Source organism: Oncorhynchus gorbuscha, linkage group LG18, assembly GCF_021184085.1.
Source record: "Oncorhynchus gorbuscha isolate QuinsamMale2020 ecotype Even-year linkage group LG18, OgorEven_v1.0, whole genome shotgun sequence".
Lineage (NCBI taxonomy): Eukaryota > Metazoa > Chordata > Actinopteri > Salmoniformes > Salmonidae > Oncorhynchus > Oncorhynchus gorbuscha.
Window position 1 is genome coordinate 2277295 of NC_060190.1, and position 16135 is coordinate 2293429.

Here is a 16135-nt window from a genome sequence, read left to right on the forward strand (position 1 = left end):
TGCTAGTCATGTGCTAGTCATGTTGCTAGTCATGTTGCTAGTCATGTTGCTAGTCATGTTGCTAGTCATGTTGCTAGTCATGTTGCTAGTCATGTTGCTAGTCATGTTTGTCTTGATGCTAGTCGTGTTGCTAGTCATGTTGATACAACGAAGACAAGTGGAGTTACCAGGGTTTAAAACATGTGTTTTTTCACAGGTCAGTACAGGTGCATCAAAGCTGGGAACCAAGAGACTGAAAAACAGCTTCCATCTCAAGGCCATCAGACTGTTAAACAGCCACCACTAACAGAGAGGCTGCTGCCTACATACAGACTTGAAATCATCGACCAATTTAATAAATGAATCACTAGTTACTTTAATAATGCCACTTTAATTATTTTTTTTAAACATATCTTGCATTACTCATCTCATGTGTATATACTGCATTTTATACCATCTATTGCATCTTAGTCTATGCTGCTCTGTCATTGGTCATACATATATTTATATGTATGTATTCTTATCCCATTTCTTATTTTTGTGCGTATTAGGTAGTTATTGTGGAATTGTTAGATTACATGTAGATATTTCCGCAATGTCGGAACGAGAAGCACCAGCATTTCGCTACAATATCAAAATAACATCTGCTAACCCTGTGTATGTGACCAATAACATTTGATTTGATATCATTAATCACACAGATGATTGGTTGGTATCGGATGCAGAAGAATCCAATGGGGGACAAAAGGAGTCTGTAGCTCAAACACAGAATGTTTCAAACGGTTTGGAATAGGCCAGGGACGATAGTATCGTGGCAAAACACCAAACGGTTTGGAATAGGCCCGGGACGATAGTATCGTGGCAAAACACCAAACGGTTTGGAATAGGCCAGGGACGATAGTAATCGTGGCAAAACACCAAACGGTTTGGAATAGGCCAGGGACGATAGTATCGTGGCAAAACACCAAACGGTTTGGAATAGGCCAGGGACGATAGTATCATGGCAAAACACCAAACGGATGTAACTTTTTTTTTAGGAAAACAGCCCAAATGATGGCTATAGCACACAATATTTTACAAAAGCAGGTTTTTAAAGGACCGGAGAGTTAAGTCAGCACCAAACGTTTTAATTTTTGCCATGGAAAAAAATATTGCGATAAGCCCTAGTTTGGAAGCACTAAATCATGGCAGCGTTATCATGGGATTCAAAACATTACTCATTATTACCTCACGACAAACTGATACCTTTTCCTTTTTTGTCAAAAACAACTTTAGGAGGATTTGATTTGGCCAGGCCTGTACATGCAAACAGAAAAATAATATATAGAAATACATTAAAATGTTGTGATATATATATATATTAGCTCAGTTATTATATATTCAAATATATGTAAATATACAGTATCATTCAAGGGTTTTTATTTATACAATTTTCTACATTGTAGAATAATAGTGAAGACGTCAAATCTATGAAATAACAAATCAAATCAAATCAAATTTATTTATATAAAACAGCCTTCAACATGATGGCTATAGCAGCTTTATCTCAAAGTGCTGTACAGAAACCCAGCCTAAAACCACAAACAGCAAACAATGCAGGTGTAAAAGCACGGTCATGCATATGGAATCATGTAGTAACCCCCACCAAAAATGTTAAACAAATCAAAATATATTTCATATTTGAGATTCAAAGTAGCCACCCTTTGCCTTGACAGCTTTGCACACTCTTGGCATTCTCTCAACCAGCTTCATGAGGTAGTCACCTGGAATGCATTTCAATTAACTGGTGTGCCTTGTTAAAAGTTAATTTGTGGAATTTCTTTCCTTCTTAATGTTTGAGTCAATCAGTTGTGTTGTGACAAGGTAGAGGTACACAGAAGAGCCCTATTTTGTAAAAGACCAAGTCCATATTATGGCAATAATTGCTCAAATAAGCAGAGAAACAACATCATTACTTTACAACATGAAGGTCAGTCAATGTGTACAATTTCAAGAACTTCAAATGCAGTCGCAAAAAAATATCAAGCGCTATGATGAAACTGGCTCTCACGAGGACCGCTGCAGGAAAGGAAGACCCAGAGTTACCTCTGCTGCAGAGGATAACTTCATTAGATTACTCTCTGCTGCAGAGGATAAGTTCATTAGAATGTTACCTCTAACTGCAGAGGATAAAAGTTCATTTGAGTTTCTTTCCTGCAGAGGATAAGTTCATTAGAGTTACCTCTACTGCAGAGGATAAGTTCATTAGAGTTCCCTCTTTTGCAGAGGATAAGTTATATTAGAGTTACCTCTAATGCAGAGGATAAGTTCATTAGTTACCTCTACTGCAGAGGATAAGTCAATGTGTTACAATTTGCAGAGGATAAGTTCATTAGAAAATATCTCTACTGCAGAGGATAAGTTCATTAGAGTTACCTCTACTGCAGAGGATAAGTTCATTAGAGTTACCTCTACTGCAGAGGATAAGTTCATTAGAGTTCCCTCTACTGCAGAGGATAAGTTAATTAGAGTTACCTCTACTGCAGAGGATAAGTTCATTAGTTACCTCTACTGCAGAGGATAAGTTCATTAGAGTTACCTCTACTGCAGAGGATAAGTTCATTAGAGTTACCTCTACTGCAGAGGATAAGTTCATTAGAGTTACCTCTACTGCAGAGGATAAGTTCATTAGAGTTACCTCTACTGCAGAGGATAAGTTCATTAGAGTTACCTCTACTGCAGAGGATAAGTTCATTAGAGTTACCTCTACTGCAGAGGATAAGTTCATTAGAGTTACCTCTACTGCAGAGGATAAGTTCATTAGAGTTACCTCTACTGCAGAGGATAAGTTCATTAGAGTTACCTCTACTGCAGAGGATAAGTTCATTAGAGTTACCTCTACTGCAGAGGATAAGTTCATTAGAGTTACCTCTACTGCAGAGGATAAGTTCATTAGAGTTACCTCTACTGCAGAGGATAAGTTCATTAGAGTTACCTCTACTGCAGAGGATAAGTTCATTAGAGTTACATCTACTGCAGAGGATAAGTTCATTAGAGTTACCAGCCTCCGATTGACGTCCAAATAAATGTTTCACAGAGTTCAAGTAACAGACACATCTCAACATCAACTGTTCAGAGGAGACTGCGTGAATCACTGCAAAGAAACCACTACTAAAGGACACCAATAATAAGAAGAGACTTGCTTGGGCCAAGAAACACGAGCAATGGACATTAGACATTGGAAATCTGTCCTTTGGTCTGATCAGTCCAAATTTTTGTTTTCTTGATTCCAACCACTGTGAGATGCAGTGTAGGTGAAAGGATGATCTCTGCATGTGTCGTTCTCACCGTGAAGCATGGAGGTGGTGTGATGGTTCTTCGCTGGTGACACTGTGATTTATTTACAATTCAAGGCACACTTAACCAGCATGGCTACCACAGCATTCTGCAGTGACACGCCATCCCATTTGGTTTGTGCTTAGCGGAACTAGATGACCTGGCCTCCACAATGCCCCGACCTTTACCCAATTGAAATGGTATGGACCGCAGAGTGAAGGAAAAGCAGCCAAGAAGTGCTCAGCACGTGGGAACTCCTTCAAGAAAAGCATTCCAGGTGACTACCTCATGAAGCTGGTTGAGAGAACGCAAAACTGTCATCAGGGCAAAGGCTGGCTACTTTGAAGAATCTCAAAGATATTTTCATTTGATTAACAGTTTTTAGGTTACTACATGATTCCAATGTAGAATAACTAACAGAACTCTGTCTACCGTGGTGGAAATATACCAGTGTATCTTCATGCCAATTAACATAACTCTGCTGGTTGTCCTGGTAACAGACACCAGTGGGAAGATCTATTATATTTGTTCAAACTAAACTACAGCACTTACTTTGGTGAGTAAAATCTGATCCTTTCTTCTCTTCAAACTTTTATAAGTTATATTCTCCAAGAATCTATGTCTAGGTATGTGCACATCCTCATCCTAGACTTGTCCTCTGCTTTTAAATGCATTCAGCCTCACCTTGTCTGTGACTACCCCCCCTACAGGTGATCCCAGCCTCGCCTTGTCTGTGACTAACCCCCCCACCACCACCAACACCACCACCACCACCTACAGGTGATCCCAGCCTCACCTTGTCTGTGACTAACCCCCCCCACCACCACCAACAACACCACCACCACCTACAGGTAATCCCAGCAGTACCTTGTCTGTGACTAACCCCCCACCACCACCAACAACACCACCACCACCTACAGGTAATCCCAGCAGTACCTTGTCTGTGACTAACCCCCCACCACCAACACCACCTACAGGTGATCCCAGCCTCACCTTGTCTGTGACTAACCCCCCACCACCACCAACACCACCACCACCACCTACAGGTGATCCCAGCCTCACCTTGTCTGTGACTAACCCCCCACCACCACCAACACCACCACCACCACCTACAGGTGATCCCAGCCTCACCTTGTCTGTGACTAACCCCCCACCACCACCACCAACAACACCACCACCACCACCTACAGGTGATCCCAGCAGTACCTTGTCTGTGACTAACCCCCCACCACCACCACCACCACCACCTACAGGTGATCCCAGCCTCACCTTGTCTGTGACTAACCCCCCACCACCACCAACACCACCACCACCACCTACAGGTGATCCCAGCCTCACCTTGTCTGTGACTAACCCCCCACCACCAACAACACCACCACCACCACCACCACCCCAGCCTCACCTTGTCTGTGACTAACCCCCCACCACCACCACCACCACCACCTACAGGTGATCCCAGCAGTACCTTGTCTGTGACTAACCCCCCACCAACACCACCACCTACCCCAGCCTCACCTTGTCTGTGACTAACCCCCCCCCCACCACCACATCTAGGTGATCCCAGCAGTACCTTGTCTGTGACTAACACCCCCCACCACCCCACCACCACCACCCCCCCCACCACCACCACCTACAGGTGATCCCAGCCTCACCTTGTCTGTGACTACCTACCCCCCAGCACCACCTAAAGGTGATCCCAGCAGTACCTTGTCTGTGACTACCTACCCCCCCCCACCACCACCTACAGGTGATCCCAGCAGTAAATTGTCTGTGATACCTACCCCCCACCACCACCTACAGGTGATCCCAGCAGTACCTTGTCTGTGACTACCTACCCCCCCCCCACCACCACCTACAGGTGATCCCAGCAGTAAATTGTCTGTGACTACCCACCCCCCACCACCACCTACAGGTGATCCCAGCAGTACCTTGTCTGTGACTAACACCCCCCCCACCACCACCACCTCCCCACCACCACCACCTACAGGTGATCCCATCCTCACCTTGTCTGTGACTACCTAGCCCCCCAGGCGATCCCTACTGAAGGAGATATAAGGTCTCACTGTTCAGCAAGAATAGGAGCAGGGCACGTTTCAATCTGGCAGCCATTTGGCTGCTGAACAGTGGGACAGAGGAGGGCCAATCAGGCTGCTGAACAGTGGGACAGATAAAGGCCAATCAGGCTGCTGAACAGTGGGACAGAGGAGGGCCAATCAGGCTGCTGAACAGTGGGACAGATAAAGGCCAATCAGGCTGCTGAACAGTGGGACAGGTGAGGGCCCATCAGGCTGCTGAACAGTGGGACAGAGGAGTGGCCCCATCAGGCTGCTGAACAGTGGGACAGAGGATGGCCAATCAGGCTGCTGAACAGTGGGACAGAGGAGGGCCAATCAGGCTGCTGAACAGTGGGACAGAGGAGGGCCAATCAGGCTGCTGAACAGTGGGACAGAGGAGGGCCAATCAGGCTGCTGAACAGTGGGACAGAGGAGGCCAATCAGGCTGCTGAACAGTGGGACAGAGGAGGGCCAATCAGGCTGCTGAACAGTGGGACAGATAAAGGCCAATCAGGCTGCTGAACAGTGGGACAGAGAGAGCCCCATCAGGCCGCTGAACAGTAGGACAGGTAAAGGCCCATCAGGCTGCTGAACAGTGGGACAGGTAAAGGCCCATCAGGCTGCTGAACAGTGGGACAGGTAAAGGCCCATCAGGCTGCTGAACAGTGGGACAGGTAAAGGCCCATCAGGTGGCTGAACAGTAGGACAGGTAAATGCCCATCAGGTGGCTGAACAGTAGGACAGAGAGAGGCCCATCAGGCTGCTGAACAGTAGGACAGAGAGAGGCCCATCAGGCTGCTGAACAGTAGGACAGAGAGAGGCCCATCAGGCTGCTGAACAGTAGGACAGGTAAAGGCCCATCAGGCCGCTGAACAGTAGGACACAAGAAGGCCCAATGCACGGTCAGACAGTAGGCCAAAGAAATGTGTGACTTGTGTACTAACTTTCCAGTTTTCCAAACTGAATGTTTTCTAGTGTTTGTGTACCTAAATGAATTTCCATGTAAAATGGACAATAAAGAATATTGTATCATATCATTAATTTATAGTAAAAAAAATGCATGTACCAATCACAGATAATCCTTTAATATTTCCTACAGTACTGAACAACATATTCATGTGTAGTACTTCATTAGAATGCCCCTTTAAAAACCACACATTGGTTCAACTTCCTGAGTTTGCGCCCCTGTTTCAAAGACCATACTCACTGGTGTTAATCAGGTCTTCAGTCTCCTCCCCAATTTCTTCCCTTTCTTTCACTCCCAAAATGTCCTCCTTTTTTATTGAGGGAGCCTCCTCTTTCATTCTGAAAGCTTCTATCTCCTCCTCTTCCACTGTAACAGCCTCCTCCTCTTTCAATATGATATCCTCCTCTTCCATTTTGAAAGCTTCTATCTCCTCTTCCACTGTAACAGCCTCTACCCCCTCTTCCACTCCAAACGGTTCTTTCTCTTCTTCCACTGTAACTTCCTCCTCTTTCATTCTGAAAGCTTCTACCTCCTCCTCTTCCACTGTTAATATGATATCATTTTGACTCTATTCCTCTTCCTCTTTCATTCCAAACTTCTACCTCCTCCTCTTCCACTGTTACATACTCTATTCCCTCTTCCTCTTTCATTCCAAACGGTTCTTCTCTTCTTTCACTGTAACTTCCTCCTTTTTAATTCTGAAATCTTCTTTCTCTCCTTTCACTGTGATATCCTCCTCTTCTACCACGACAATGTTCAGCCCCAGAGCTTCTTTCTCTGTCCAGCAGACCTCCGCTTCTTTAGCAGAGGGGGAGTAGTTTAGCGAGCTCATTGGTCAGGGATGCTAGCTAGCATTAGTGACTAGCCTAGTCTAGTCTTAGCTCAGTATCACTCTTAACAATGTAGTACATTTAACAAGCATATTACGTTTAAATTGTTTTAAAAACCAGATTAATATACAAATTATCAAAGGAGTTTCAATGCATCAGTTTATTGTTGGCTAGTAAGCTACCGAGGTAGCTGATTTAGTTGCCATTTTGTTTTTAGGGAGAGTCCCGTCCCGTCCACTAGATTATGCACACAAAAAAATCAACTGAAAGACTCACATCGCCATCTGCTGACTGGAGTTGGTAAAGCAGTTATTCAACGACATTTATTCTCGCAAATAATAATAATATCAAAATGAGAAAATACATTTTCTCAAACCCCTTTACAGCCAATACTTTCCTTCATCACAAGATAAGATAATTACTTTTTTCATCCCAATGGGGAAATGTTGTTTTCTGCTCTGTGTATGTACAAACAAATCATCAAACATACAAAGGACATTAAGACAACTTCAGACAATAAATATGAGAATAAAAGATGAGCTTCTACTTCAGTCAAATTTATTGTAAAAAGCCTTTATATTTCTTACAAAATAATAATTTGTTTTATTGTTAGACAAAGATTAAACAAAGATGTAGGCCTACTCAATAACATTAATAACTATTTTAGTGGTGACTCAAATCTGTAGCCTATAGTACGGTGAGTAGTCTAGATAGCTCATTTAGAAACATCTGTAGTACAGTGAGTAGTCTAGATAGCTCATTTAGAAACATCTGTAGTACAGTGAGTAGTCTAGATAGCTAATTTAGAAACATCTGTAGTACAGTGAGTAGTCTAGATAGCTCATTTAGAAACATCTGTAGCCTGTAGTACAGTGAGTAGTCTAGATAGCTCATTTAGAAACATCTGTAGTACAGTGAGTAGTCTAGATAGCTCATTTAGAAACATCTGTAGCCTGTAGTACAGTGAGTAGTCTAGATAGCTCATTTAGAAACATCCTGTAGTACAGTGAGTAGTCTTAGTCTAGATAGCTCATTTAGAAACATCTGTAGCCTATAGTACAGTGAGTAGTCTAGATAACTCATTTAGAAACATCTGTAGTAAAGTGAGCCTAGATAGCTCATTTAGAGTGAGTAGTCTAGATAGCTCATTTAGAAACATCTGTAGCCTATAGTGGTGAGTAGTCTAGATATCTCATTTAGAAACATCTGTAGTACAGTGAGTAGTCTAGATAGCTCATTTAGAAACATCTGTAGCCTGTATTACAGTGAGTAGTCTAGATATCTCATTTAGAAACATCTGTATCAGTGAGTAGTCTAGATATCTCATTTAGAAACATCTGTATACAGTGAGTAGTCTAGATAGCTCATTTAGAAACATCTGTAGCCTGTAGTACAGTGAGTAGTCTAGATAGCTCATTTAGAAACATCTGTAGCCTGTAGTACAGTGAGTAGTCTAGATAGCTCATTTAGAAACATCTGTAGCCTGTAGTACAGTGAGTAGTCTAGATAGCTCATTTAGAAACATCTGTAGTACAGTGAGTAGTCTAGATAGCTCATTTAGAAAAATGTGATATTATTCTTCCCTTTTCAACATTAAAAGTAACAATATAAATCGACATCTCTGTCTAATTCCATCTCCATCTGTTTCTTTCTCGTAAACCTTTTCCCCATCCTGGAATCTGAGACTTTATGGGAATCTGTGGTCGAGAAGAAGAATGTATGACAATTTTGGCATAGACACTATACATTACCCTCTAGTTATCATCATCGTGATTTCTATAGTTTAGGCATATAGCTAGTTACCTAGCTAGTGTTTGTGTTATCCAGCTAGCAATAACAGTGTTTGGTAACATTAACACGTTTGCTAGCGTTTAGTTACATTGAAAAGGGGTAAACGTTACTCATAGTGTGTTGACTCAAGTAGCTAGCTAGCTAATGCTAACATGCTGGGTGTGTCTCACCTGGAGAACAAGGTTCAGGAAGGATAATACCACCGAGCCCAGCTAACGTTAGCCAGCTAGCTAGTAGCTACCATAGCATATTGCGAGCTTTAGCCAGCCAGCTAGCTAGTAGCTACCATAGCATATTGCGAGCTTTAGCCAGCCAGCTAGCTAGTAGCTACCATAGCATATTGTGAGCTTTAGCTAACCAGCCAGTCAATGTTAAAATACAAAGTAAAGTACTCAAATAACTTTGTGGTAATGAAAGCAAAAACAGATTTTTCAATTTTTTTTTGCAAATGTATTTAAAAAAAACACTATTTATAAGTATTCAGACCCATTGTTATGAGACTCGAAATTGAGCTCAGGTGCATCCTGTTTCCATTGATCATCCTTGAAACGTTTCTACAACTTGGAGTCCACCTGTGGTAAATTAAATTGATTGGACATGATTTGGGAAGGCACACACCTGTCTATATAAGGTCCCACAGTTGACAGTGCATGTCAGAGCAAAAACCAAGCCATGAGGTCGAAGGAATTGTCAATAGAGCTCCGGGACTGGTTCCTCGACACAATCCTATGGCACCATCCCTACAGTGGCACCATCCCTGGTGGTGGCACAGTGAAGCATGGTGGTGGCACCATCCCTACGGTGAAGCATGGTGGTGGCACCATCCCTGACGGTGACCATCACTACGCATGGTGGTGGCACCATCACTACGGTGAAGCATAGTGGTGGCACCATCCCTACGGTGAAGCATGGTGGTGGCACCACTATGGTGAAGCATGGTGGTAGCACCATCACTACGGTGAAGAATGGTGGTGGCAGCATCATGCAATGCGGATGTTTTTCAGCGTCAGGGACTGAGAAACTAGTCAGGATCGAGGGAATGATGAACGGCGCAAAGTACAGAGACATCCTTGACGAAAACCTGCTCCATAGTGGTCAGGACCTCAGACGGGGGCGAACTCGATCGAACATCTCTGCAGAGACCTGAAAATAGCTGTGCAGCGACGCTGCCCATACAACATACCTGAAACAGAGCTTGAGAGGATCCGCAGAGAAGAATGGGAGAACCTCCCCAAATACAGGTGTGCCAAGCTTTTAGCGTCATACCCAAGAAGGCTGTAATCGCCCACAAAGGTGCTTCAACTGAGTAAAGGGTCTGAATACTTATGTAAATGTATTAGTACATTTTTTAAAAACATTTGCAACATTTTCTAAACATCTGTTTTTGCTTTGTCATTATGGGGTATTGTGATGTCATTATGGGGTATTGTGATGTCTTTATGGGGTATTGTGATGTCATTATGGGGTATTGTGATGTCATTATGGGGTATTGTGTGTAGATTGATGAGGGGGGAAAAAACATTTAATCAATTTTAGAATATCAAGCTCTAACGTAACAAAATACATTGTAATTCTCATAGTTATATTGTAATAAGACAATATTCACGTTGTCGGCCAGAAGGGTAGTTAATGTTAACAACGTCGAGGTAGCTAGCTTGTTCACTTAACTACACGATTCACAATAGCTACCGTGAATTTCCCTGCCTGGTACAAGATAGCAATATGACGATAGCCTTAGTACATTAGCTATCATGCAGTGTGAAATAATACATTTCGACTATCATAGCTCTGCATTCATAGAAAATAACCTTAGCATGCTTTTCAATCCTTTGCCCTTCTGACTCCTAAGTTACCTAATGACATTACTGGGATGGTTCTATACTAGTTACCTAATGACATTACTGGGATGGTTCTATACTAGTTACCTAATGACATTATTGGGATGGTTCTATACTAGTTACCTAATGACATTACTGGGATGGTTCTATACTAGTTACCTAATGACATTACTGGGATGGTTCTATACTAGTTACCTAATGACATTACTGGGATGGTTCTATACTAGTTACCTAATGATATTACTGGGATGGTTCTATACTAGTTACCTAATAACATTACTGGGATGGTTCTATACTAGTTACCTAATGACATTACTGGGATGGTTCTATACTAGTTACCTAATGACATTACTGGGATGGTTCTATACTAGTTACCTAATGACATTACTGGGATGGTTCTATACTAGTTACCTAATGACATTACTGGGATGGTTCTATACTAGTTACCTAATGACATTACTGGGATGGTTCTATACTAGTTACCTAATGACATTACTGGGATGGTTCTATACTAGTTACCTAATGACATTACTGGGATGGTTCTATACTAGTTACCTAATGACATTACTGGGATGGTTCTATACTAGTTACCTAATGACATTACTGGGATGGTTCTATACTAGTTACCTAATGACATTACTGGGATGGTTCTATACTAGTTACCTAATGACATTACTGGGATGGTTCTATACTAGTTACCTAATGACATTACTGGGATGGTTCTATACTAGTTACCTAATGACATTACTGGGATGGTTCTATACTAGTTACCTAATAACATTACTGGGATGGTTCTATACTAGTTACCTAATAACATTACTGGGATGGTTCTATACTAGTTACCTAATGACATTACTGGGATGGTTCTATACTAGTTACCTAATGACATTACTGGGATGGTTCTATACTAGTTACCTAATGACATTACTGGGATGGTTCTATTCTAGTTACCTAATATTACAATACAATCCTAGTAACAGACCATGTAGTGAATATTACAATACAATCCTAGTAACAGACCATGTAGTGAATATTACAATACAATCCTAGTAACAGACCATGTAGTGAATATTACAATACAATCCTAGTAACAGCCGTGTGCACTTTTGTTTTCTTCTGTAGGATTTGAGTTTTGAAGAGAGCCGCAAGAACGCCCAGGGGCTGCAGACCGCCCAGGGGCCCAGGGGCCGCAGACCGCCCAGGGGCCCAGGGGCCGCAGACCGCCCAGGGGCCGCAGACCGCCCAGGGGCCCAGGATGCAGAGAGAATTGGACAGGAAGACGTATCCAACAAAGCAGGATCAGTGAGTTAGTCTCACCTGGTGCTTCGGTTGTTATTTTATGTTTTTAGAAGCTTTTTTAAAAAATGGTCTAATTGACTCAATAACCAAGTTTAGATTTCCCAATGAGCCAGAAATGTCATAGTTATTTCTGGTTCTTTATAAAAGTTTAGATAGCCCTTATTGATCCTGCCTTGCAGTACACCCCTCTCAATATTAATATGTACATTATGAATAAATACTGTTAGAATAGGGATTTTTAATTTATTTTTTAAATGTACATGAAGATGTGACCAAATATTCCCTTAAATCCACACTCTGTAAGATACATATGCAACTCAAATGTAAACAATAGATGATTTGTAGTGCTTGAGGAAGGAGGTCCACTCAGTCACACAGACACACACATAGAAAACCCAGAGCCAGAGTTTGTAAAGGACCATTTAAATCACAGAGAGTACAAATTGAAACTGTCACACAGACAAACCCATAGAAGAGCCAGAGCCAGAGTTTGTAAAGGACCATTTAATCACAGAGAGCGTACAAATTGAAACTGTCACACAGACAAACCCATAGAAGATCCAGAGCCAGAGTTTGTAAAGGACCATTTAAATCACAGAGAGAGTACAAATTGAAACTGTCGCGCTCGCTATTAAAACTGCTATACTTCATTTTTTCAATTCATGTCTTTAGATGAAAAGACTTAACCCATGTATTGTTGAATAGGCGTTTTAAAAGGCCCAGTACAGAGTCAGAAACGTGTGTTTTTAAATATGTCCATACTGAGGTTGGAATAATACTGTGGAAATGATGATCATGTCCTTGCAGTGTAAGAGCCGTTTCAAAAGACCGCCTGAAATTTCAGCCTGTTTTGGAAGGATGACACGTTGGCGTTCTTGATATCCTCATCAGGCAGGTAATTAGTTATCAAATCAATATGAAAAACCTCTCTGTCCATAAGAGCTAGTTCAGTTGTTCCCTCCCCACTCAGTCCCATCAAAATGCTTGCTTGAGAAATTGCTCTTTGCTAAGAAATTATTTTGGTTTTGACCATTTGAAATTGAAAAACCTTACAGTAAGGTACCTAAATATTACAGTAAGGTACCTAAATATTATAGTAAGGTACCTAAATATTACAGTAAGTGACCTAAATATTACAGTAAGGTACCTAAATATTACAGTACGGTACCTAGACATTACAGTAAGGTACCTAAATATTACAGTAAGGGACCTAAATATTACAGTAAGGGACCTAAATATTACAGTACGGTACCTAAACATTACAGTAAGGTACCTAAATATTACAGTAAGGGACCTAAATATTACAGTAAGGGACCTAAATATTACAGTAAGGAACCTAAACATTACAGTAAGGTACCTAAATATTACAGTAAGGGACCTAAATATTACAGTACGGTACCTAAATATTACAGTAAGGGACCTAAATATTACAGTAAGGGACCTAAATATTACAGTAAGGGACCTAAATATTACAGTAAGGGACCTAAATATTACAGTAAGGGACCTAAATATTACCCATTGGACCCTTAAAGCTAGAATCTTTAGTTTGACCGAAAATTATAGTTTAAACTATAATCTGTTTTGAGGTTCATACAATGTGTGTTTACATTGTTTACAAACCATTGGTGCAAATCAAGAGTGTATTTTGGAATCAGAGTATGACAGTTGAACTAAGCTCATGAGGCATTTTATAAGTTATGTTCAATCAAGAATCAATGAGTATCATTAATTTGGAAAGTTTTTTAAAAAGTAGGCAGCAACTAAGGATTCTAGCATCGAACCAAGTTGATTTTACGTGACATGAACAAAAACACTACTTTTCAGTCAAAAACTTAAGTCAGAACACAGCTTCTTCATTCTCTCATGTGCTTTCAGGCACCATAACCGGGTAAAACTCTTTCCACACCGGGAACAGTGGTATGGCTTCTCTCCCGTGTGTGTCCTCTCGTGCTCTTTTAGGCTCCCTAACTGGGTAAAACTCTTTCCACAATGAGAGCACAATGGTTTTTCGCCTGTGTGTATTTTTTCATGAGCTTTCAAGTGACAACGCTGGATAAATCTCTTTCCACACTGAGAGCATTTGAAAGGCCTCTCTACAGAGTGTGTTCTCTCATGTTTTTTCAGGTCCCATGGTGATAAAAACACGTTGTCACACTGGGAGCATTGATACGGCTTCTCTACAGCGTGTGATCTTTTATGTCTTTTTAAGTTCCCTAAATGGGTAAAACTCTTTCCACACAGGGAGCAATAGTAAGGCTTCACTCCTGTGTGTGTCCTCTCGTGCTCTTTCAGTTGCCCTGGCCAGCTAAAACTCTTGCCACACTGGGAACAGAGGTATGGCTTCTCCCCTGTGTGTGTTCTCTTATGTGACTTCAGGGCTCCTGATGAAACATATCTATTTTTACACTGGGAGCAGTGGTAGGGCTTCTCCCCTGTATGTGTCATTTCATGCATTTTCAGTTTCATTAACTGGATAAAACCTTTTCCACATTGGGAGCAGTAATAAGACTTCTCCCCTGTGTGCGTTCTCTTGTGTTCTTTCAGGTGGCTTGACCGGATAAAACTCTTTCCACACTGGGAGCAGTGATGAGGTTTTTCCCCTGTGTGTGTCCTCACATGTTCTTTTAGGTTCCAAAACCTTGTAAAACTCTTTCCACACTGGGAACATTGGTAGGGCTTCTCTCCTGTGTGTGTCCTGTCATGGTTTTTAAGGCTCCCTAACTTGGTCAAACTCTTTCCACACTGGGAAGAGTGGCGTCGTCTTGCTGGTTTGGACGTCTCTGGTTCTTCTGAAAGACACTTTTCGCTGTCAGAGTGAGAGTCTTGTCTCTCTCCTGCCAAAGACAAATAAATAGAGCATTTAGTTAAATACTAAACTGAAGACCCTAAAACAAACCTGAATTATACCTAGGGTTCAATCCAGACTCGGTCTCTCAAAATCCTGAGTTCAGTTTGAAGAACATTCTAGAACATCCTGGTTGGGTTCTGGAATGCGTGGCTATATTTGAAATGAACAGACTTCTTTTCAAAATAATTGTCAACGCATAGCCCAATGTTAAGGTGTGAGAGGTTCACTGTAGCTCCGCGTAATCTGTCTGTGGGAAGGAACAATGGCTGCTCTCAACACCAGACAACAGAAAGAGTTGGCCACGACTATCCAAGAGACTGTGCGTGAGGAAATTACCTCTCTGCCCTCCACTTGCAATTAAGACCGATAAATTAATCTCTTGCAGTGATCCACTTCTAAAGTGGATACCTACTAAGTCTCGCAATGATCTATTATTCCTACTGAGGTCTATTTAAAAATGTTGGTATCAATATTTAGACTTTGGTACTTTCTTTGCTTTCAGGCCCCTGGGGAAGGAGTGTTACGGGGGGGGTCTCTGGTAATTTTTGGGGGAGGATGTAAGGGGGCTGAAAAGCTGGGGGGCTAGGTGGGGAGGGAAACATGGTTTCTGGCTGTGGAGGGAGGATGAGGGCGGGTGGGGACTGAGGGGGCTGTGGAGGGAGGATGAGGGCGGGTGGGGACCGAGGGGGTAATGGGTTGGTGGGGAGGGAAACATGGATGAGGGCGGGTGGGGGCTGTGGAGGGAGGATGAGGATAATGTCATGTTTATAGGCTGAACAGAGCTCTATAATAATAGATCATGTCATGTTTATAGGCTGAGCAGAGCTCTATAATAATAGATAATGTCATGTTGAGGCTGAACAGAGCTCTATAATAATAGATAATGTCATGTTGAGGCTGAACAGAGCTCTATAATAATAGATAATGTCATGTTTATAGGCTGGGCAGAGCTCTATAATAATAGATAATGTCATGTTTACAGGCTGAGCAGAGCTCTATAATAGATAATGTCATGTTTATAGGCTGAGCAGAGCTCTATTATAGATAGATAATGTCATGGTTACAGGCTGAGCAGAGCTCTATAATAGATAATGTCATGTTTATAGGCTGAGCAGAGCTCCATGATAATAGATAATGTCATGTTTATAGGCTGGGCAGAGCTCTATGATAATAGATAATGTCATGTTTACAGGCAGAGCAGAGCTCTATAATAA

General features: G+C 41.9%; 1 protein-coding gene across 1 annotated transcript in view; it reads right to left on the reverse strand.

Moving 5' to 3' along the window:
* The window catches only part of LOC124003134 (zinc finger protein 709-like), a 32646-nt gene that overhangs the window by 2977 nt on the left and 13534 nt on the right, over positions 1 to 16135 (reverse strand). Inside the window, exons 4-5 of the mRNA XM_046311198.1 lie at positions 13906 to 14907; positions 6556 to 6858 (exon numbers count right to left, since the gene is read on the reverse strand). Coding sequence (XP_046167154.1) covers positions 6556 to 6858; positions 13906 to 14907 — 1305 coding nt within the window. The remainder of the gene's footprint in view (positions 1 to 6555; positions 6859 to 13905; positions 14908 to 16135) is intronic.